Source organism: Pleurodeles waltl, chromosome 4_2, assembly GCF_031143425.1.
Source record: "Pleurodeles waltl isolate 20211129_DDA chromosome 4_2, aPleWal1.hap1.20221129, whole genome shotgun sequence".
Taxonomy (NCBI): Eukaryota; Metazoa; Chordata; class Amphibia; order Caudata; family Salamandridae; genus Pleurodeles; species Pleurodeles waltl.
The window spans coordinates 31,622,791-31,640,687 of NC_090443.1; the positions used below are offsets into that span (position 1 = coordinate 31,622,791).

Below are 17,897 nucleotides of genomic sequence, written 5' to 3' on the forward strand. Positions count from 1 at the left end.
CGGCCTGAAGGCGGCCGCCCGCCAGCCCAGCGGGAATGTCAGAATTACCGCCACGGTCTTTCGACCGCGGAACGGTAACCTGACGGCGGGACTTTGGCGGGCGGCCTCCGCCGCCCGCCAAGGTCAGAATGAGGGCCAATGTGTTGTGTTACACAATTGGTTTTATCAATGCTTATTTTACCAATGATTGTTTGCTAATGTGAGCAGGTGTAGACATGTGCTTCTAATTGGGTGTGGTGACTCATCCACATGTGGAAACTCAACTGCTTTCCTGATTGGCTATACATAGCAGAGTGAAGCATGCCTCCCTGCTTGGCTTTGTTTTGCTTCCTGATCCCAGCATCTGATTTGGCAGTCAAGCCCCTGCTGTCATCCTCGTATTCAGGACTTTTGAGGCAATTCTTTTCTTTGTTCCTGTACCAGCTGACACCAGGCATTCCTCCAGCACTCCGGAAATGACTGCAGCTAAGTGACTAGTATTCTCCAGGGAGATTGTTATTTGAGCACCGCGCTTTCCTAGAACAGGGGGTGTATTTCAGACCTCGTATTTTGGCAGAGTGCTTATCTTGAAGAGACTAATGCATTGCTGAACATTCTACATTATTATAGTATTTACTTGCCTAAATGTGCTTCAGGAAATTTGCTTGAGCTCAAGTACTACAAAAAGTGACAGTGCAATTTTAAAAGAGCATTTACCTGACTTTTCTTTCTCTAATAGCATAACTCTTGGATTTAAATTGTGTCACTCTTGCCTGTGTTTCAGCTTTGAGGAATTTGCTTTTGAAGGGTTTTTCACACACACATTGAAACCAAACCAAACTGTCCCACCCTAAATGTTTAACCCCAGAGTGGACATTTGTATTTCTTGGATTGTTTTTGTTCCTTCTAGTTTAACCCTATGCATGCAGAAAAGTTATATGTGATATAATTAATGCCCTTCTTTGTCTTTCTTGTGCATAATAAGTGCAACCACAGTTCCAATTGTAGTGTGCAACAGTGAATCTCTGTGAAGCCAGCCCTAGTGTCACAGTAATTATTGTTATGGTAATCATTTTGGGGTTTTGGTAATGCATTGTTAGTAATTGTGCCAACAGTTATTATTATCCAAGAAAAGTGCTGCAGCATCCCGGTGTTCTTTTACCGCTCCCGTGCCCATATCAGAAAGAGAGATTCAGTTTCAAGGAAGTTGAGTGCACTAACTCTACTATCACTCTGTCAACAACGACCTGCCCCCCCGAAGATACAGGGTGCCTGGCTGTACCGACAAGATGTGGTAGTGTTTTGTCTCTTTCTCTTCCACTCCCCCTTTCCTTTTGGGACACCTGCCAGGGTTTCTGTGTCCACCAGGAAGTGCTGAGAGGTGTTCAAGGAGGTCGGGGGCATACCATCACCCCTGCAGACATTCTGCTTTTCAGGTGAGTGGCACGTCTCAACAACCTGTTCTTACCCATATTAAGGGGGCAAGCAGCTAAGGTGGCAAGGTCATTGCCACCCTCAGAGACCAAAACTGCCTCAGTGGTCTCTCTGACTAACCCAGAGCCCACTACAGCCCCCAGGATGAGCCCAGCTACACGCTTGGACTCATTACTACTACCATTGCTATTGCTACTGCTAGGGGCACAAGGGTAGAAGTGGTAGTAGTAGTAGCAGGCTTGGCGCTCTTCTTAGGATATGTGCTGTCACCTGCCCTGTGGTCTTTCTGTCTGCAGATGTAGCACCAAGGCTTCTTGTGGGAAGAGGAAGATGACTTAGACCCACCCCCAGAAGAGGTTTGTGGGCCTGATGAAGACTGTTTCTTGTTTGATTTGTCCCCACCTTTGCCCTGATTCTTGGAAGAATCCTTCTTCTTGTGGTCACCCCCTGTGGAGGTTTTCCTACCCACCCTGGTGCAAACCCATTTGTCTGCCTTCTTACCCAATTCTTGGGGAGAGGTCAGATTTGAGTCCACCAGGAACTGAAGCAGTCAATCAGATGTGCAATTATTAAGAATGTGCTCTCTCACAAGAAGATTGTACAGGCCCTGAAAATCATGCACATTGCTGCCATATAACCAGCCTTCCAGGTACATGACAGAGCAGTCCACAAAATCAACCCAATCCGGGGAGGACTCCTTCCTAGTCTCCCTGAATTTGATTCTATATTCCTCTGTGGTTAAGCCAAATCCATCAAGGAGTGCATTCGTAAGTGCTTGAAAGTAATCTGCATCCTTTTCTCTGACAGTGAGGAGTTTGTCCCTGCCTTTATCAGAAAAAAAGCCACAAGATGGCTGCCTACCGTCTTTGAGGGATCCTCTGAACTTTACAGGCCCCCTCTAAGGCAGTGAACCACTTGTGGGTATGATCCCCAAATGTGGGGACATTTTACTTAGGTTCCTGGAGTCATAAGAGTCCCTCCTTACCCTGGTGTCCCTAAAGTTGTTGCTGACACTATTGGGTGTTAGCCCCAAATTTTGCCTTTCCCTTTCCACTGCCAAGGCCTCCTTATCTAGGGCGAACGGTTGCTGCTGCAGCCTCAGTCTGGCCTCCTCTAGCCTCAGTTTGCTTGACTCCCTATCTAGGGACTCCCCCTCTGAGCTAGAGTGGTTAGTCTCTTGAGATACTGCTGAGACATGGGTAGGGGCAGGTGAGGAGGGCCTACCCCTCCTCCTGGATACTCTTTGCACTAACCCCCGGGAATAAACGTGGGCCTACTGGTGTGTCCCCTCCTTTTCACTGCCATGAGTGCTCCCTGCAGGACTAGTGTGTTCCCCAGTTTCTTCCTGACCTTCCCCAGTGAAGTCTAGGTCTACCCTTTCTAAGACTGGGGGATCAGTCTCTCCCTCTTGCTCTTCCTGGCCAGCAGTGATCTGCCTATCAGCCTGGAGGAGCAAGCCTAGGAGGAGAGATTTGTTGAGATTTCTCCCTGTCTTCAGTTTCCTAGACTCACACATCTCCCTCAACTCTTGAAAAGCAAGCCTCTCATACTGAGAGTCTGGGACCTGAGCTGTGTTTTCTACTGAAGACATTTCCCTATAGGATTGTGGGTGCACCTACCTACTCTAAGCACCTAGACTTACCAAAGAGTTTAGAGAAAGGGCTATGCCAGACCCCCAACTTACCTAAACAAGAAGTCTAGTGATCCTAACTACCAAGTGTAGTGTACCCTATAGACCTGTGGTAGACTTTCCTGTGGAAAGTTACCAGTGACCGAGTGGTAAAGCAATTGCAAGTGTCTTATCCCACCGCTGGACCACCACTGTAGGAAGCTGGCCCAGTGTGTGGTGGATGCCTATGATGTTTGCACGTTCTACCAGGTCCAAGAAACCCCTATTAGTGAGACAGTGTCTAGGAAACCAGGGCTCTCTAGTGGGGAGCAGCCAAGACTTATCTAGGAGGAGTGTAAAGCACTTGCAATACCACAGCAGTCACACAGTAACTTATCTCACATGAAAGGAACCACACAGTGTTGCAAAAACAAAGGTACTTTATTACAGTAACACTGAACTAGATTACTTATAGGCAGTCCCCCAACTGGAGGTAAGTACACCCTATATATTCACAGTAAGTATTAGGAATTAGCATAGAAAAACAACAAGCATTGGCAAGAAATAGCAGAAAATAGCTAGGGCCCTATGAGGGGCCAAACAATATAATAAAATAGTGGAATGTGAAGTTAGGTCCCAACCCAAGGACGTGGAATAGTTAGAAGGGAGCAGGGAGAAATCAGGGACCCAAGAGGTGAGTACCTAGATGACCCCGAGCGACCAGAACAGCAGAGGTAAGTTACCTTGTCTTCCCAAAGACTAACAATTGGACTTGGAAAAGGAATGCAAGACCAGGACCAGTCCAGTGGAACCCAATGGTTGATTCCAGAAGTAGAGGACCTGCAAAAGAAGGGAACAGAGACCAGTCTGTGCAGGAATGTCTAGGTGGGGCAGGAGCCACTACCCACTCTTCTGTGGATAAAGATTCTGGTCGGCAAGGGAAGATGAAAATCAGCTGTGGATCCCAGGAGCTGCAGGGAGGTCCTTGGAGTCATGCAGATAATGTCCCACGCCGGTCGCCAGGTTGCAGATGGTCATTAGTCAGGAGGACCATCAACAAGTCTTGGGAAATGGAAATCTGGGCAGAAGAGGATTTGCAGAGAAGAAGAGGACCAGCAAGGTCTAAGGTACTTGACCCTTCGAGGGGAGTCCGGGCTGACCCGCAGCAGTCAGAGGAGCTAGCAGAAGCAGTCGTAAGCCCCACAGGCAACCCACTGGCAGCAGGCACAGTAAGTTGCAATGAAGCCCAGTCAGCATACCTGGAGAGGAGTCCCATATCGCTGAAGCAGCAGAGGAGAGACTGTCCTTGCAAGGATGAAGTGCTGTAGGCTGGGGCTACTTGGAGCCTGAAATTCCTTGGAGGAGGAGTCAACAAGCCTTGGTTGTTGCAGGAGTCGTGGTTCAAAGGGAAACTGTCCTGCAAGGAGAGGCAAGGGCTCACCATCTCCCAAGTTGGACAGAGGGCAGAGAGGACAAAGAGGACCACTGAGGACCACCACCTGTGTTGGAGGACTGTATGAGAGCAGATCCCAGGAGCCAGATGTTGTTGCCTTAGGTGCCAGTGGATGTAGGAGAGACTCCTTCACGCCAAGGGAGATTCCTTCTTGCGTCTTTGGTGCAACTGACGTTTTGCCAACCCCAGAGGATGCACAGCCTTTTAAATGTTGCAATTACTGTAAGGAGCTGAAGAAACAATGTTGCAAGGTGAAGCCCTCTCAGGAGTTGCAGGCTTGTTTGGTTCCTGTGAAGTCCAGCAGCGGTTCCGGCGGCCAGGAGCAGAAGAGATCAATGCAGAGGAGTCCTGGTGGAATCTTGCATGCCGAATCTGGGGACCCCCCTGCAAGAGAGTCCCTAAATAGCCCTCACAGGGGGCTTGGTCACTCTGCAGAGTGACCACCTATCAGAGGGGGTCACTGATGTCAGTCACCTGTCCTGACCAACCAGATGCCCCCAGGGGCCTCTGTACATCTTGTTTCCAAGATGCCAGAATAAAGTGGCCACCTGGAAGAGCTCTGGGCACCACCCCTTGAGTGGTGATCGACAGGGGGGTGGTCACTCCCTTTTCTTTGTGTGTTTCGCACCAGAGGAGTGACTGGGAGTCCCTAGACTGGTGCAAACCAGATTATGCAGGGAGAGCCCCAAATGTACCCTTCAACGAAAGCCGGTGGCGTGGGGAGGCTACCCCTCCCCAGCCATGTAACAACTATTTCCAAGGGAGAGGGTGCTGCATCCCCTCTCCCACAGGAAATCCTTTGTTTTGCCTTCCCCTCCTTGAGCTGGTCAAGCAGTAGGAGGGTAGAACCCTGTCTGAGGGGCTGCAGCAACGTGGGCTGCACACAAACCCGGGAAGACTGATACAAGCAATATTGGGTGATCCTGTAAGGAGTTCCCAGAGTGCATGGAATCATGCCACCAATACTTGCATTAATATTGGGTATGATTCTGACATGATTGATACCAGACATGCCTTGGTTTGGAGTTACCTTTATGTAGCTTGACCACAGTTAGTGATCTGTGCCAGTACATGGGTAAAATGGCTTCCCCAAACTTACGAAGTCCAGTGCACTGGAAATGGAGTTCAAAGGGGTACCTCTGCTCATACAGGGGTGCCCGCACACACAGGAACCTGCACCCTGTCCATTGACAGTGACCTAGTGCAGTGTCCAGCAGTGAAATGGTGGTGGCACCTTTTCATGCAGGCTGCAATGTCAGGCCTTCAGACACAGTTTGCATGGGCTTCCATGGGTGGCATAATGCATACTGCAGCCCATGGGGGGCCCATAATGTGCTAATGCCCTGGGTACCTAAGTACCATATACTAGGGACTTTCAGGGGTACACCAGTATGCCAATTGTGGGGTGTAAAGGGTACCAAAGCAACCAAATCTAGAGAAGCGAGCTCCATCACTGAGGTCTTGGTTAGCAGGAACCTAGTGAAAACAGTCTAAACACACTGATAAACAGGCAAAAAGTGGGGGTAACCATGCCAAAACAGTGAATTTCCTACAGTCTATTAAACTGGACTTCCTATGATGTAACCTCCAGCTTCCTGCTGTACTGTTCACACCCTCCCTTTCAGCCTGGTTTTCCTATGGCAACAACAATAACCTTATCAAAAGACCTGCAAACTTGTGGGCCAACCGCCACCAGACAAAGGCACTAGCTTGACTTTTCTGTCCCTCCCCGCCGCTGGACCAACTTACACCTGTACTCTCAAAGTTCAGGATAAGAACTCCTTCATTTCCAACAGATACAATTCCAACACTTAGCGGGACAGATGTACTCCATCACCTCTAAAAAACTCCACCATGTCTTAATATAGATCCGAATGCTCAACTCAAGCTACTCCTTTGTCACTGCAAAAATGTCTCATTTCCCTATTAACTTTCCTCCTCGCCTTATCTATTGCAGTGGGTTGGCTGGCACCTCTCCACTGCCACAGTGAAAAGGAAGTAAACAACCCCTGGAGGAAACACAAAACCTATCCACCACTCAACACACTGCAAGGTCAAACACATCCACCAATAATCAGTCTTGATAAAGGAAATATCTAAAAAAATGTTTTTAAATAATTAATCCCATGTAAAACACATTAAGAAAATACCTCATAAAGAAACAAATACTAAAAATAATGCTAAAACCAGCCAATAAACACAACATAAAATGGGAGACAAAACACAAGACAAATTCCCTAGTCTATCGTTTTATGCTGTCCAAAATTGGTATATAGTGTCCCTTTGATTTGTATAGCCAGTCTCCAAATCTATTTTAGGCAGTTCCAATTGGTCCAGCAATTCAACAAGACTTCTCCACTGCATCCTGAGAATGAACTCAGTCCACGCCACAAAACACCCTGACCACTGTGCTTTTATTATCTACTTTAGGTCCTTCTTCACGGATCGCAATAACAATAAACCTTTCTCCATGACCATATCATTTCCACCTAGGTATATTAACAAAATGTCAGGACAAATCTTTCCTCGCAACATCTTATTCAACATTGGCAAGAGCTCTTTCCACCTCATACCTCTTTTACTGTGCCGGGCTAATGAAAGAGTATTTGAATCAAACCCCAGATTACTTCCCCTTCTTCCTGGTTGGCCCACTTTACAAAGGAATATCCAGTGATCCAAACCTGCAAGTCGATAGTCATTGGCCTGGAAATACACCTGAAAAGAGAAAAAGCAGTGAGAGGACAAAAGGAAAACTACATGTTCACAGTTTCCTTTTGCTGCTCCTGACACCGCTGGAAACAACTGGAAGACCATCTACCCAGTTCCATGATTTGCTCACTGAACCAACCTCTCCTCCCTGCCTCCATAGCTCCCAAGATGTGAAAAGAGTGTGTGCCATAGTCTGTGACCAATAAATCCAACACAGCAAGCACTTGCCTCAGAATTGCAAACAACTGTAATGCAGTAACTGAATCACCTTGTGAATTCATGAAAGCTACCCCTGTAAGTGCTGGTCATTGCCCCAAAGTTTCTTGCTCCATGTTACCCGGCAAAAACATTGCAGTGGAATCTATGGCAAAAAGACGGTTATTCCCCCGACGTCTCGTCTGTCTGCAAACTATGCAAGCAAATTCTTATCCCTGTAGGTTGGAAACTTAAATCCTCCCATAGCAGCTCCTATTATCCCTACCCCCAACAACTCTGACACCCTGATTGCTTCAAAAAACATCCACATCATCAATGCAGCAAACAAAGTAGCTTTGTGAGTGGAGGAACAACAAATGGTGGGGTACAGACTCTGTACCTTGTAGAAAACCTTCAACGTAAAAGACATTCTCTTCCATCCCGAATGAACCTGTCCCGAGTCCAGCCTTCCAAAGTCCTCTTACCCAATACGCCCACAAATGACACATAGCACCAGAACATCTTTTTAATTAAGTCGATGCCTATCAGTCTCCCCACTATCATGACCCGAGAAAGCCCCTTTTCCATCAACCACATGATAAATTGAACCCCGTCCTCAACTTTTTCTCATTCCCCTGATCTACAAGCCCCACTGCTCAGAACTTCACCCAGGCCTGAGCATATGCCTTCTGCATGGGCACAGCAAGGGACACTACCACCAGCTGGAAAATCCCCGGTCTCCTATTGTCCAAAATTCCAGCAGCATACATGTACCATCCCTGTCCACCTCTGTGGTCAGTCCATGGAACCTCTTTCACTGTGAACAAGAGAAAGCATCTGCAGTGTCATTGTCCACACCTGGTACACGTTTCACCTTAAACAGAATACCATGCCACAATCACGCTAGCACAAAAACCAGCAGCAACTTTAACACCTGTGTATCTTTAGCCCATTGTTGACCACCTGCACCACAGCCATATTGCCCACGCGAAACAGGACTTTCCTGTGTGCCAACAAATCTCCCCACAAAGTGACAGCTATCACCAAAGGAAAGGCAATGCTGCGTCCCCTGTGCTTCCAACTATCCGGTCAGTCCCACACGCACCACTGTCCTTGCCAGTACAAACCAAAACCTAGACCCCCTTCCTGCACCTGAATAGATCTGAACATCCCACTCAAACTCCTACAAGTGTACACATGGGGATGCCGTTGAAGAAATCCAGAAACACCACAATCGCAAATACTCTCTCACCCCCGCAGACAGGCGCATGTGGGGGTGCGGCAAGGAGAGCACATAGAGTGCCCAGCCAAGTCTCCTGCAGAAAGTCCTACCTTTCCTTACCACCCCACATGCAAAATTGAGATGATCCAACAGTACCTGCACCTCCCTGACCGTGACTTTAGGTTTTCCCAGCATTGTGTCTAATAGCATCTGCATCCCCAATTTTTTGTTCGGTGGCAAACGAGCCTCCATGACCCCAGCCTCCAGCTCAATGCCCAAGAATAAAAGCATTGTCTGTGGTCCCACCATTTTCTCCTTGCAGAACCAGATAACACTGAGGGCGAACATTAGCTGGGAGCAACCAACGTATTAGTGGACACGTTAATCAAGACAACTACCAGCTGTCACAAGTAGGAACATCGTCAACAGATTCTGGAAACCATCTTCACTCACTGGGTCAAACCCAATCTAGATCTGTTTGAGACCAAGAACAACCAAAAACATCAGTAATAAGCAAGCTGGCATCACCAGGAGGGGTTGTGGGAGAATGTGTTTACAATCAGATGGTCAAAGATCTTTGCATACACTTTTCCCCCGATCTAGTTAATCCTGGAGATTCTCAGAAAGATGAAGAAAGAATCATTTGAGTGATCCTAATTGTTCCCACATGGCCCAGACAGTTCTGGTTCACAGAGTTCATGCTTCTTTCGGGACAGGCTGACGTTCAACTGAAGCCCATTCCAATATTACTGACACTATGCCAGGTACTTTATTCCACTCCGACTTCACTGCATTTGTCGGCCTGGCACCTGAATTCAAAGAATTTGCGAAACTGAATATCCCAACAAACTGCAGGAAAATTCTGGCAAAGGCCAGGGCAGCCACTACCAATAAGACATATAAAATTCAAGTGTAAATGTTTCTTTATGTTATGTCAAGAACTGGGTGTGCATCTGATCTCATCAACCCCAGAGCAGATCCTGCTGTATCTTCTACAATTAGCAAAATCCAGTCTCACTCACTCATCCATTAGGTGCGACAATATCTCATTTTTGGAGATCACTTAAACTATCTTCCCTTTGGTCGGCGAGAGTAATCAAGCAGTTCCTTAAGGGTTCTTTTCAGGTTCTTCCCTCCACTAAAGGAACCTCCCCTACTTGGCATCTGAATGTAGTACTGAGCCAATTAATGAAATCTCACTTCAAACCAATCCACAAAACAGACTTAAAATATCTCACATAGAAGACTGTACTACTTCTGGCACTAACATCAGCAAAAAGAGTTAGTGTCATACATGCTTTTACCATAAAAGAACCATTCATTCAATTTAAGCAGAACAGTGTCATATTAGGAGCCAGCCCCAAATTCATACCAAAGATCCCCTCGGATTTCTACCTTAATGAACCCATAGTATTAAGGACATTCTTTCCCAATCCTCAGCATCTCTACATACCTACAGCTCTACATATGTTAGACATCAAAAATGTATCAAATTCTACTTACATAGAACGAAACAGTTCAGCAAAATAGATCAGTTATTTGTGGCCTATGGAAATTTACGGTAACGGTTACCAGTGTAAAAACTACATTTACAGGTAAGTAACTTCTTTTCTTCTCATTGGCCCTAAATGGAATAGGCAGTGGTGTTTCCCATGCATGTTTCAAATGTCTCCAAATCCTCATACCAGACTGCCTGCATTTCAGATCTGTTTACCAGTCTACAAGGCCAACTATTCCATCCAAACCTGCCATCAACTGATGGATTAAACCCAGATCTGTGACTGGGGGTGAATGTTTGATTTGTTCTGCATTCCGTCCATCATCTGTTGTTTTTGCATTTGTCGCCCTAAGTGGGAAGCATATGCCCAGATGTGGGTCCTGTGCTTGCTATTCCACCATATTCAAGCTAGCCTGGCTGATGAAGGGTGATACCCTGAAACCGGTCCCAAGATGCTTGTTTCTAGTCCAGGAAGGACTTGGCCTGGCAGTTCAGGATGGACTGTTCCCATGGGAAACAGGGTCAAGGCTGATTTGCATATAGGTGGGTCCAAACTGGAATGGCATGACAAGCAAAAAAACAGATGGATTAAACCCAGATCTGTGTCTGGGGGTAAATGTTTGATTTGTTTTGCATTCTGTGCATCATCTGTTTTTTGTTTTATCATAGTGTTTGGCAGCATGGTCCCTGAAATCACACAATATGAATACTTGAACTTCCCATAAGCTTGCATGGACATTCTAAAGAAATTGAAGAAACCCTGAGGTAAGTCTTCTTATATCTTCAGATAGAAACGATTTTGTTTATGGTGTCTGCAGCACAGTCCTAATCCCATCTCATGCCAAGAAGTGGTTCTGTCATTCTTATTGCATTTGTTGAATTTAAGCTGCAGTTCTGTTCAGTCCAAGTTCACCTTGCAGCTTTGACAGCATACATAAAGGGGGGAAAGGTGGGGGCAACACAGACAATGGAGGATGGGCAGTGGGGTGCAATACAGACAACAGAGGGATAGCAGGTAACACAGACAACAGGGAGTGCAGGTTGGGGGACAACAAAGACAACAGAGGGCAAAGTGGACAACGGAGGGTGGGTGGGGGTCCAACACGAACAACACAGATGAGGGAGGGAGAGTGGAGTATTAACACGGACAATGGAGGGAGTGTGGGTGGGCGGCAGCACAAATAATAGAAGGAAGGCAGGTGAGGGACAACAAAGACAACGAAAGGTAGGAGGGAGGTGCTTAGGGCAAGCAGGCAGACACCTTGAGTAAGAGGGAGGAACACGTAGGGAGGGGGAAGTACACGAGGGTGACAGCTAAAAAACCTGCACTTTTGTAAAGTGCTCAAACACAAAGAAAAAAAAACACCAAAAATTGGAGGAAGAAAGAAACAAATAATTTGGCTATGTGCCAGGTGTGGGATAAAACATACAAAGACGATTAGAGCATATGGCAACTGACCAATAGAAAGCAAGCAAATAAGAGTGACAGTGAAGCCAAGCAGTGGTAAGCAACTGACATCATTGTAATCAAAAGGTCTCGCAAGAGATAGAACGTGTTGTCACAGAGATCACACAAGCAGTGGCAAAGCCAATTGCTCTAGCTTGTACTTCAGTTGTGACTAGACCTACTGGCTTTGCCAAAGCTGATGGAGGCTCTGACATTGTATTTCAGCAGATGCTAGGATGAAGGTGAAGGGGAGCAGCCAGATGTTGTGAATCTTAGCAGTGGCCTGGCAGTTTAATTTGTTTGCTGGGGGTTCCTCTGGAGAAAATCATTAGAGGAACATCCCTATGGTGTCCCTAGCAGCTCAAAGAGATCCAATGGGTCTTTCAGGGAAAACATAATAAAAATGGATTACTTTTTATATACAATGACGAATGGAGTAAAGAATTGAATGTGAGAAAAACTATGATGAGTTTACTTTTCATATGTAAAATAGTCCGTAGTACATTCTAATGGAAGCAGTTCCTAGGAGCTTGAAGGATAGGCACAAACATCTAAGCTCATGGATTCAAGATATGTTTGACAGTATCCTATACCAATGACTGAAAGGAAATCACTGACGCAAGCCTGTGGTTTGAAAGGACCTGACCCAAAGCCCACTCACTCCCTGGGTATGTGTTTCTCAAGTCTAGCCTGACAACGGGTAATGCTTCTAAGTTTTAAAATCTTGGGAAGGTCGGCTGCTTTATGTGCTCTAGGTATTCTGTGTGTGCAATAGCAAATGACTCTGCTGTTGTCCCTGCTGTGTTTGTTCTCTTGAAAAATGTGGTCTGCATGGTTTACTGTGCCTTGTTCTGTACCAGGGAAAGTTGAACTGCTGCTTTCTGTGTCCGATCGAGAGCGAGAGAGTGTTCAAGTGTGTGCATATGTTTGTTTTGACAGCTTTCTCTGTTGATTCCTTGCCACATTTGTTATGTGAACACATGGTCAACTTCAGTTTTTGGTGAGCTCAGTTTAAGACCTCTGTTTTTTTTAGGTGTTTACATCCGATGAAGTAATTTTTTGGTAATGTCCTTTCAGCACCCACTTATTCTATACATGTCTTTACTCATTGATCACGGATAAAAATATATTTTTTATTCTCCTATACAGCACTGTAACAGTCATACATATACATAGAATATTGTAAAATAAAATAAAAAGTAGGGAAAATACATTTTGGATTCAGCCTAAAGGTGTCTGTCTTCATTCACCCTCTGAGATAGGTCTATGCATATTTGCAAAAAAAAGTACATAATAAATACATTTTATTTTCAAAACGCCCTGAAAATTATATCCATCCATCAGTGCATATTATCTACAAAGAAGAGTGCTGAATATTGATATTTTTAACTTAAAAACATATTCCCAATAATAAAGCCTTTATTTGTTTTTTTAAAAATTGCTGTGGTTGCTAGGGGAAATCTAGAAGGACATTCAGTGAGGAGATCCAATACAGCTTCACACTTGATGCTAGATACTATGAAAGAAGGTCTAGAGACATTCTCCATGTTAGTTATGGGATTCTGGACACACTGTCCTGGGTATCTGGGGTGTATTCAATTAACTTCAAAGAATTACATTGAGGATGATTATAAGTGTTCAATGAGGAAGGTTGGGGGGGTTCTTTGAGAATGATTGGGAGCAAATGGTGAGTATTTTTGAAGAGAATTAGAACTATCTATAAATATGATGGGGGCTTTGTAAGGATGAACACTGAAAGCGTCCCTTGAGGATCGCTGGAGATTTCACTTCAGGAGGTTTGGATGTGCACCTTGAAGCGAATGGTTGTAGTTGTACTTTCAGGCTGGTAGGGTGGGTAGCTTTAGGAGGGTATGTGGTGTACCTTGGGATGAACTGAGGTTGTATTTGAGGCTGTATAGCAGAAGGGATTTAGAAGAGTAGGAGGTGTACCTTTAGGATAGATAGAGGTGTACTTTGAGGAGGAATAGTGGTGCATCTTAAAAAGGTAGATGGTGTATCTTCAGGAAGGATGGAGCACTATTGTGAGGAAGGGTAGAGGCATACAGTGAGATGAGTTGAAGATGCTTGTTATGGAAAGATGATGATGTATTTCAAAGCAATAAGCTTTCAAAGGATTAAAGCTCTTATTTGGTCTCAGTTTTGGTCAATTGTTGAACTAGTTCTGGGCAGCACTAATTCTTAACGCTCCAAACAATCATGTGTTCTAATAATGTGACGTTGGCTGCTGTCCTGACACAGGTAGAGTCTTCTCCAATTCCAGGCACCTGTGGTGTCCACAGGAGTGATTTCTAATCCATTTGCTTTGGTAAATGTATGTGAAACGGAGCTAAAATTGCATTTAGAAAAAATGTAACAAATTGATCGTTATCCACAGTTGGCAATTTCAGCTCTCCAATGGTAAATGCAAATGCAGAGTTCTTCAGTGATTTCGGCTTACAGAAAGGTCTAGCCCAGGTTACTAGATGGATTGTCAACCTGTGCCTATGCTGAGAGCTCTTACCAACGTTTTGAGGATGTGGGCGTTCTAAAAGTGGTTGTGCCCGTGGTGGCTGTCACTGCCATGATTGCTTTATTTTGAGAGTGAAAGCCCTCTGGCCCGTGCTCATAGTTGGATCCCTTGCCAGATTATCTGAAAGTTCAAAAGTGCCAGCTGCTTTGCCCCCACTTGGTGTGATTGGCTCTGGGCCCATACTGTAGTGGGTTGAGGGCACTTTGCAGGCTTTGCCGTTGGTAGGGAAGTTTGACTCCAACATGCTCTGTAGTGCAGCCTTTCACCCCAGATGTCTAGTGTACATATGGTTGACTCTCTTGCAAAGCACCTCACAAGCACTCGTGCACCACTTGTGTATTGGTGCAGTTCAAGCAGCTCACATGGCAGCACCAGTGAAAGGTGCAATTGCATCTCTCGGTGACCTGCTGAGATTTGGTCCGATAGCCACGGCCACAACACAGCAGCTCACAGCCATCGAGGCCAGGCGAGGAGCTGTTGCACACACGTCCTGAGGTGCCGCTTGAGCCTGTCTTCCCATTGTAGGTGCAGAAATTGGGAGACTTCTCAAAGTACACCAAGTCTTGGGATGAAGGTGGCTTGTGCGTGGGGTTCTCTGGCTCGAGGTGATGTCCTTGGGCTCTGAATACTCTGTTGCTGCCCTTGTTTCCATAGATGACACGGGATGCCCCATCAAAACGGTCTTTCAGGAAGTCGCCCACTGCCCTGAAGGTAGGGAGTCGCATCCAGCAGGTCCTGAGTGCACAGGACCCGGACATACCATGGCATTTACATTCTTGCTTCATCTCAGAAAACACTGTCTGCAATAAAGAGCAGGAAAATCATTAGTAATTAGCAACATGGTAAGGTAAATTTAACATTCCCAGCAATTCATTTTTTGGCCTATTAGACACACCATGGTGAATTTTTCCAGGAGTACTGTCAGTGTTCTGCGACCTCAGATATATGAGCATCCTACAGTGGGCTGTGTGAATCTCTCATCCTGCTGTAACATTGTCTCAATCTAGGCTTATTCATCACTCCATGAGACTGCTAACTGCAGATACCTCACCTTAGAATATTCCCCAAGTGTCAGACGGGATTCGGTTAATCATGAGCAGTACCTCTGCGCACATGTAAGTGGCATCAAGCAGCTCCAGATGGACGTTGTCCACATTGGAAGTGACATGCCCAGCGCCTTAAGGCGTCACCCTGGCGCGCTGACATTAGTTCCTTTATTTCCGCATCAACAGTACGAATTCGGAGAGCTGCCTCAGTCATTTTTACCATTTATTTTTCAGATCCTTCTGCTTTTTTTTTTTTTTTTAGCTTTATTCTCCTAGTGTGCCAGGGGTATGTCCCACAATGAATCCCACGGGATTTAAACTGTGAGAGCTATGTCACAGACAGACATCTGCCACTGAACCACACTTGGTTTGCCTGGGCCTAGGTTTGAGCCACGACTGTATGCCTGCGCTCACTACAGGTCGATGCACCCCAATGACATTTGCAGCACGTCAGAAGTAGACTTCACTCTGATCTTGGTCCCAATCCCGAGGGAAATCTCAAACCTGTTTGCTGAACCAATTCCGTGGACAGACTTCATCTCACTTCATGTCGTCATTGCCAAAGTTGGTTAAGTCAAAGAAGCACAAGAAGTCGAAGTGCGCTTTGGCCTTATAGTCGGCGCTGTACGACCAGTTCCTGCGCTAGCACTGCCCCCTCGGAGCAGAGCAGGTGGCTGGGTCTGATCCTCGTTTCCCTGAGTTAACTGGAGCAGAAGCTACCCCTGACCAACTTGAGGAGATCTACGACTCCATGCCCCTCATCTGTAGGCCTTTGGTGTGCATTTGGCCCCACAGAGTCAAGATGTTCCCCTGCCAGGGTATCTCTAGCATGTTCACCTCTGATGCCAGTGTAACTCTGTGGAACCAATCCCAGATGTGGACAAATACCGACTCCAGCACCAACACCAACACCAACACTAACACCGGTCCCAATTCCCTCTACGTCATGTTTGTCACCAACACCACCATTTGAAGAGGACCCTATTGTCCTCTTCGACTCCAAGACGGGGCTGCCTTGGCGCTGTTCCACATCGATACCGACGCTGTCCGGACCATGTCAACCCGCCCTGGACTTGCCACCTTTGGGCAGCCCCCCACCTTCCTGCAGGGGGTGATGATGAAGAGGGCTAGGGTCCCTTGCAGGATGGTCCCTACCAGGAAGAAAATTGGTATGAGAAACTGGGAGTAGCAGATTCTGGCCTGGTTTCTCCTCCAGGAACTGCCTCTGAGGGAGAAGCATCATTCACCATGGTAATGCAGGCAGCGGCGGTCCTTGACCTACAGCTACCTCCATTGAGATGCTTCAGCGGGGGGTAAGCTTTGTGGAACCCCTTTTCCCAGTTAATGAGGCTCTCACCAAGGTTTTCATGGGGGGCTGGGTTAAACCCTGCACAGGGGCTCCTGTGCATAAGATGATTGCCTGTTACCAATGTCCTGCCCTCAGAGAATTGGCCTTCCTCTCCCAACATCCCTCTCCTGGGAGCCTGGTGGTACAGGTCTTGACAACCAAGCTTAGTCTGAGCGCATTCCCTACCTCTCCACCCAGATATGGAATCAAAGAGGCTGGATACCTTTGGAAAGAGTATTTCTCTTCCACCAGCCTGGTATTGTGGTGAACACCACATGCCTCTTGGGTCGATATTTCCATGCATTGGAACTTGGTTGCAGAGCTACTGCACATGCATCCCAAAAAGGGTCAGGCCACCTTGAACCTGATAGAGGGCTGGGACACAGCAAAGTTCACCATTCAGTGTGGACTGGACACCACTGACTCACCAGGCAGCGCCAATGGCCTCAAAGTTGGCACTTCTCCACCACGCCTGGCTGAGATCGACAGGATTTTCACGAGATTTCCAATCTTTCTTAATAAACATTCTCTTTGATGGCTTCACGCACACTGCGCTCAAGCGCTTTAAGGAGAGTTGAGTCGTCGCCAGATTGCAAGGCCTCGCAATGGGTTCTTGACAGCAAAGGTCTTCTTTACACCCCTTTAATGGCCACGGCCAAGACTCCCATGTGCGTCAATATTTCCATCTTTAACCCCCAGCCCAGCAGATTTCCCATTCCTTTTGCGGCCTGGGAAACTGTTCCCATACATGACCTCTAACCCACACCCAGCTTACTGTTCAATCTTCGACCCTCTGGCTTCTGTAGCCTCTAAACCTCTTTAGTTGGTCCCCAACACAGCACATGCATCCCGTTGGCAGGATCACACACCACCTGCCCCAATGGCAAAGGATAACCTCTGTCAAGTGGGTACTCCAAAATATCCAGCGGGGTAGTTCCTGGAAACACCAACTTACTTGCCACCATCTGCAGAACGGCTGGCAGAGAGCCATCTCTTTTTGCTCTGCAAGGAAGTGTGAGCTTTGCTGGTCTAAGGAGCCATCAAGAGGGTGCCAGCATCAGAAGTAGGACGTGGTTGGTATTCCTGTCCTGTTCTGGTGCTGGAAAAGACAGAGGCCACCACTCTATAGTATATCTTTGGCCTTTCAATGTCTTTCCACAGAAAGAGAAATTCAGAATGCTCACCTTGGCTCAGGTTTTGTCTGCCCTGGTCCCCGGAGACTGGATGGTAGTGTTGGACCTTCAGGTCATGTATTTCCACATTCCTGTCCTATAGCTCCATAGGCGTTAACTGCGGTACACTATCGGCCAAGCGCACTTCCAGTTCCCTGTGCTCCCCTTTAACCTCACCAGTTCCCTTCAGATGTTCACAAGGGTGATTGTGGTGTTTGCAGCACAACTACAGAGGTTAGGGGTCCCAGTCTCCCC

The 17,897-nt window shown here is 46.7% G+C and overlaps 1 protein-coding gene across 1 annotated transcript in view; it reads right to left on the reverse strand.

The window, feature by feature from the left end:
- Nucleotides 1–12,658: 12,658 nt before the first annotated feature.
- Nucleotides 12,659–17,897, reverse strand: part of WNT1 (Wnt family member 1) — a 36,589-nt gene continuing 31,350 nt past the window's right edge. The window contains exon 4 of the mRNA XM_069230493.1: nt 12,659–14,876. Within this exon, the coding sequence (XP_069086594.1) occupies nt 14,388–14,876 (489 nt within the window). The 3' untranslated portion in view covers nt 12,659–14,387. The remainder of the gene's footprint in view (nt 14,877–17,897) is intronic.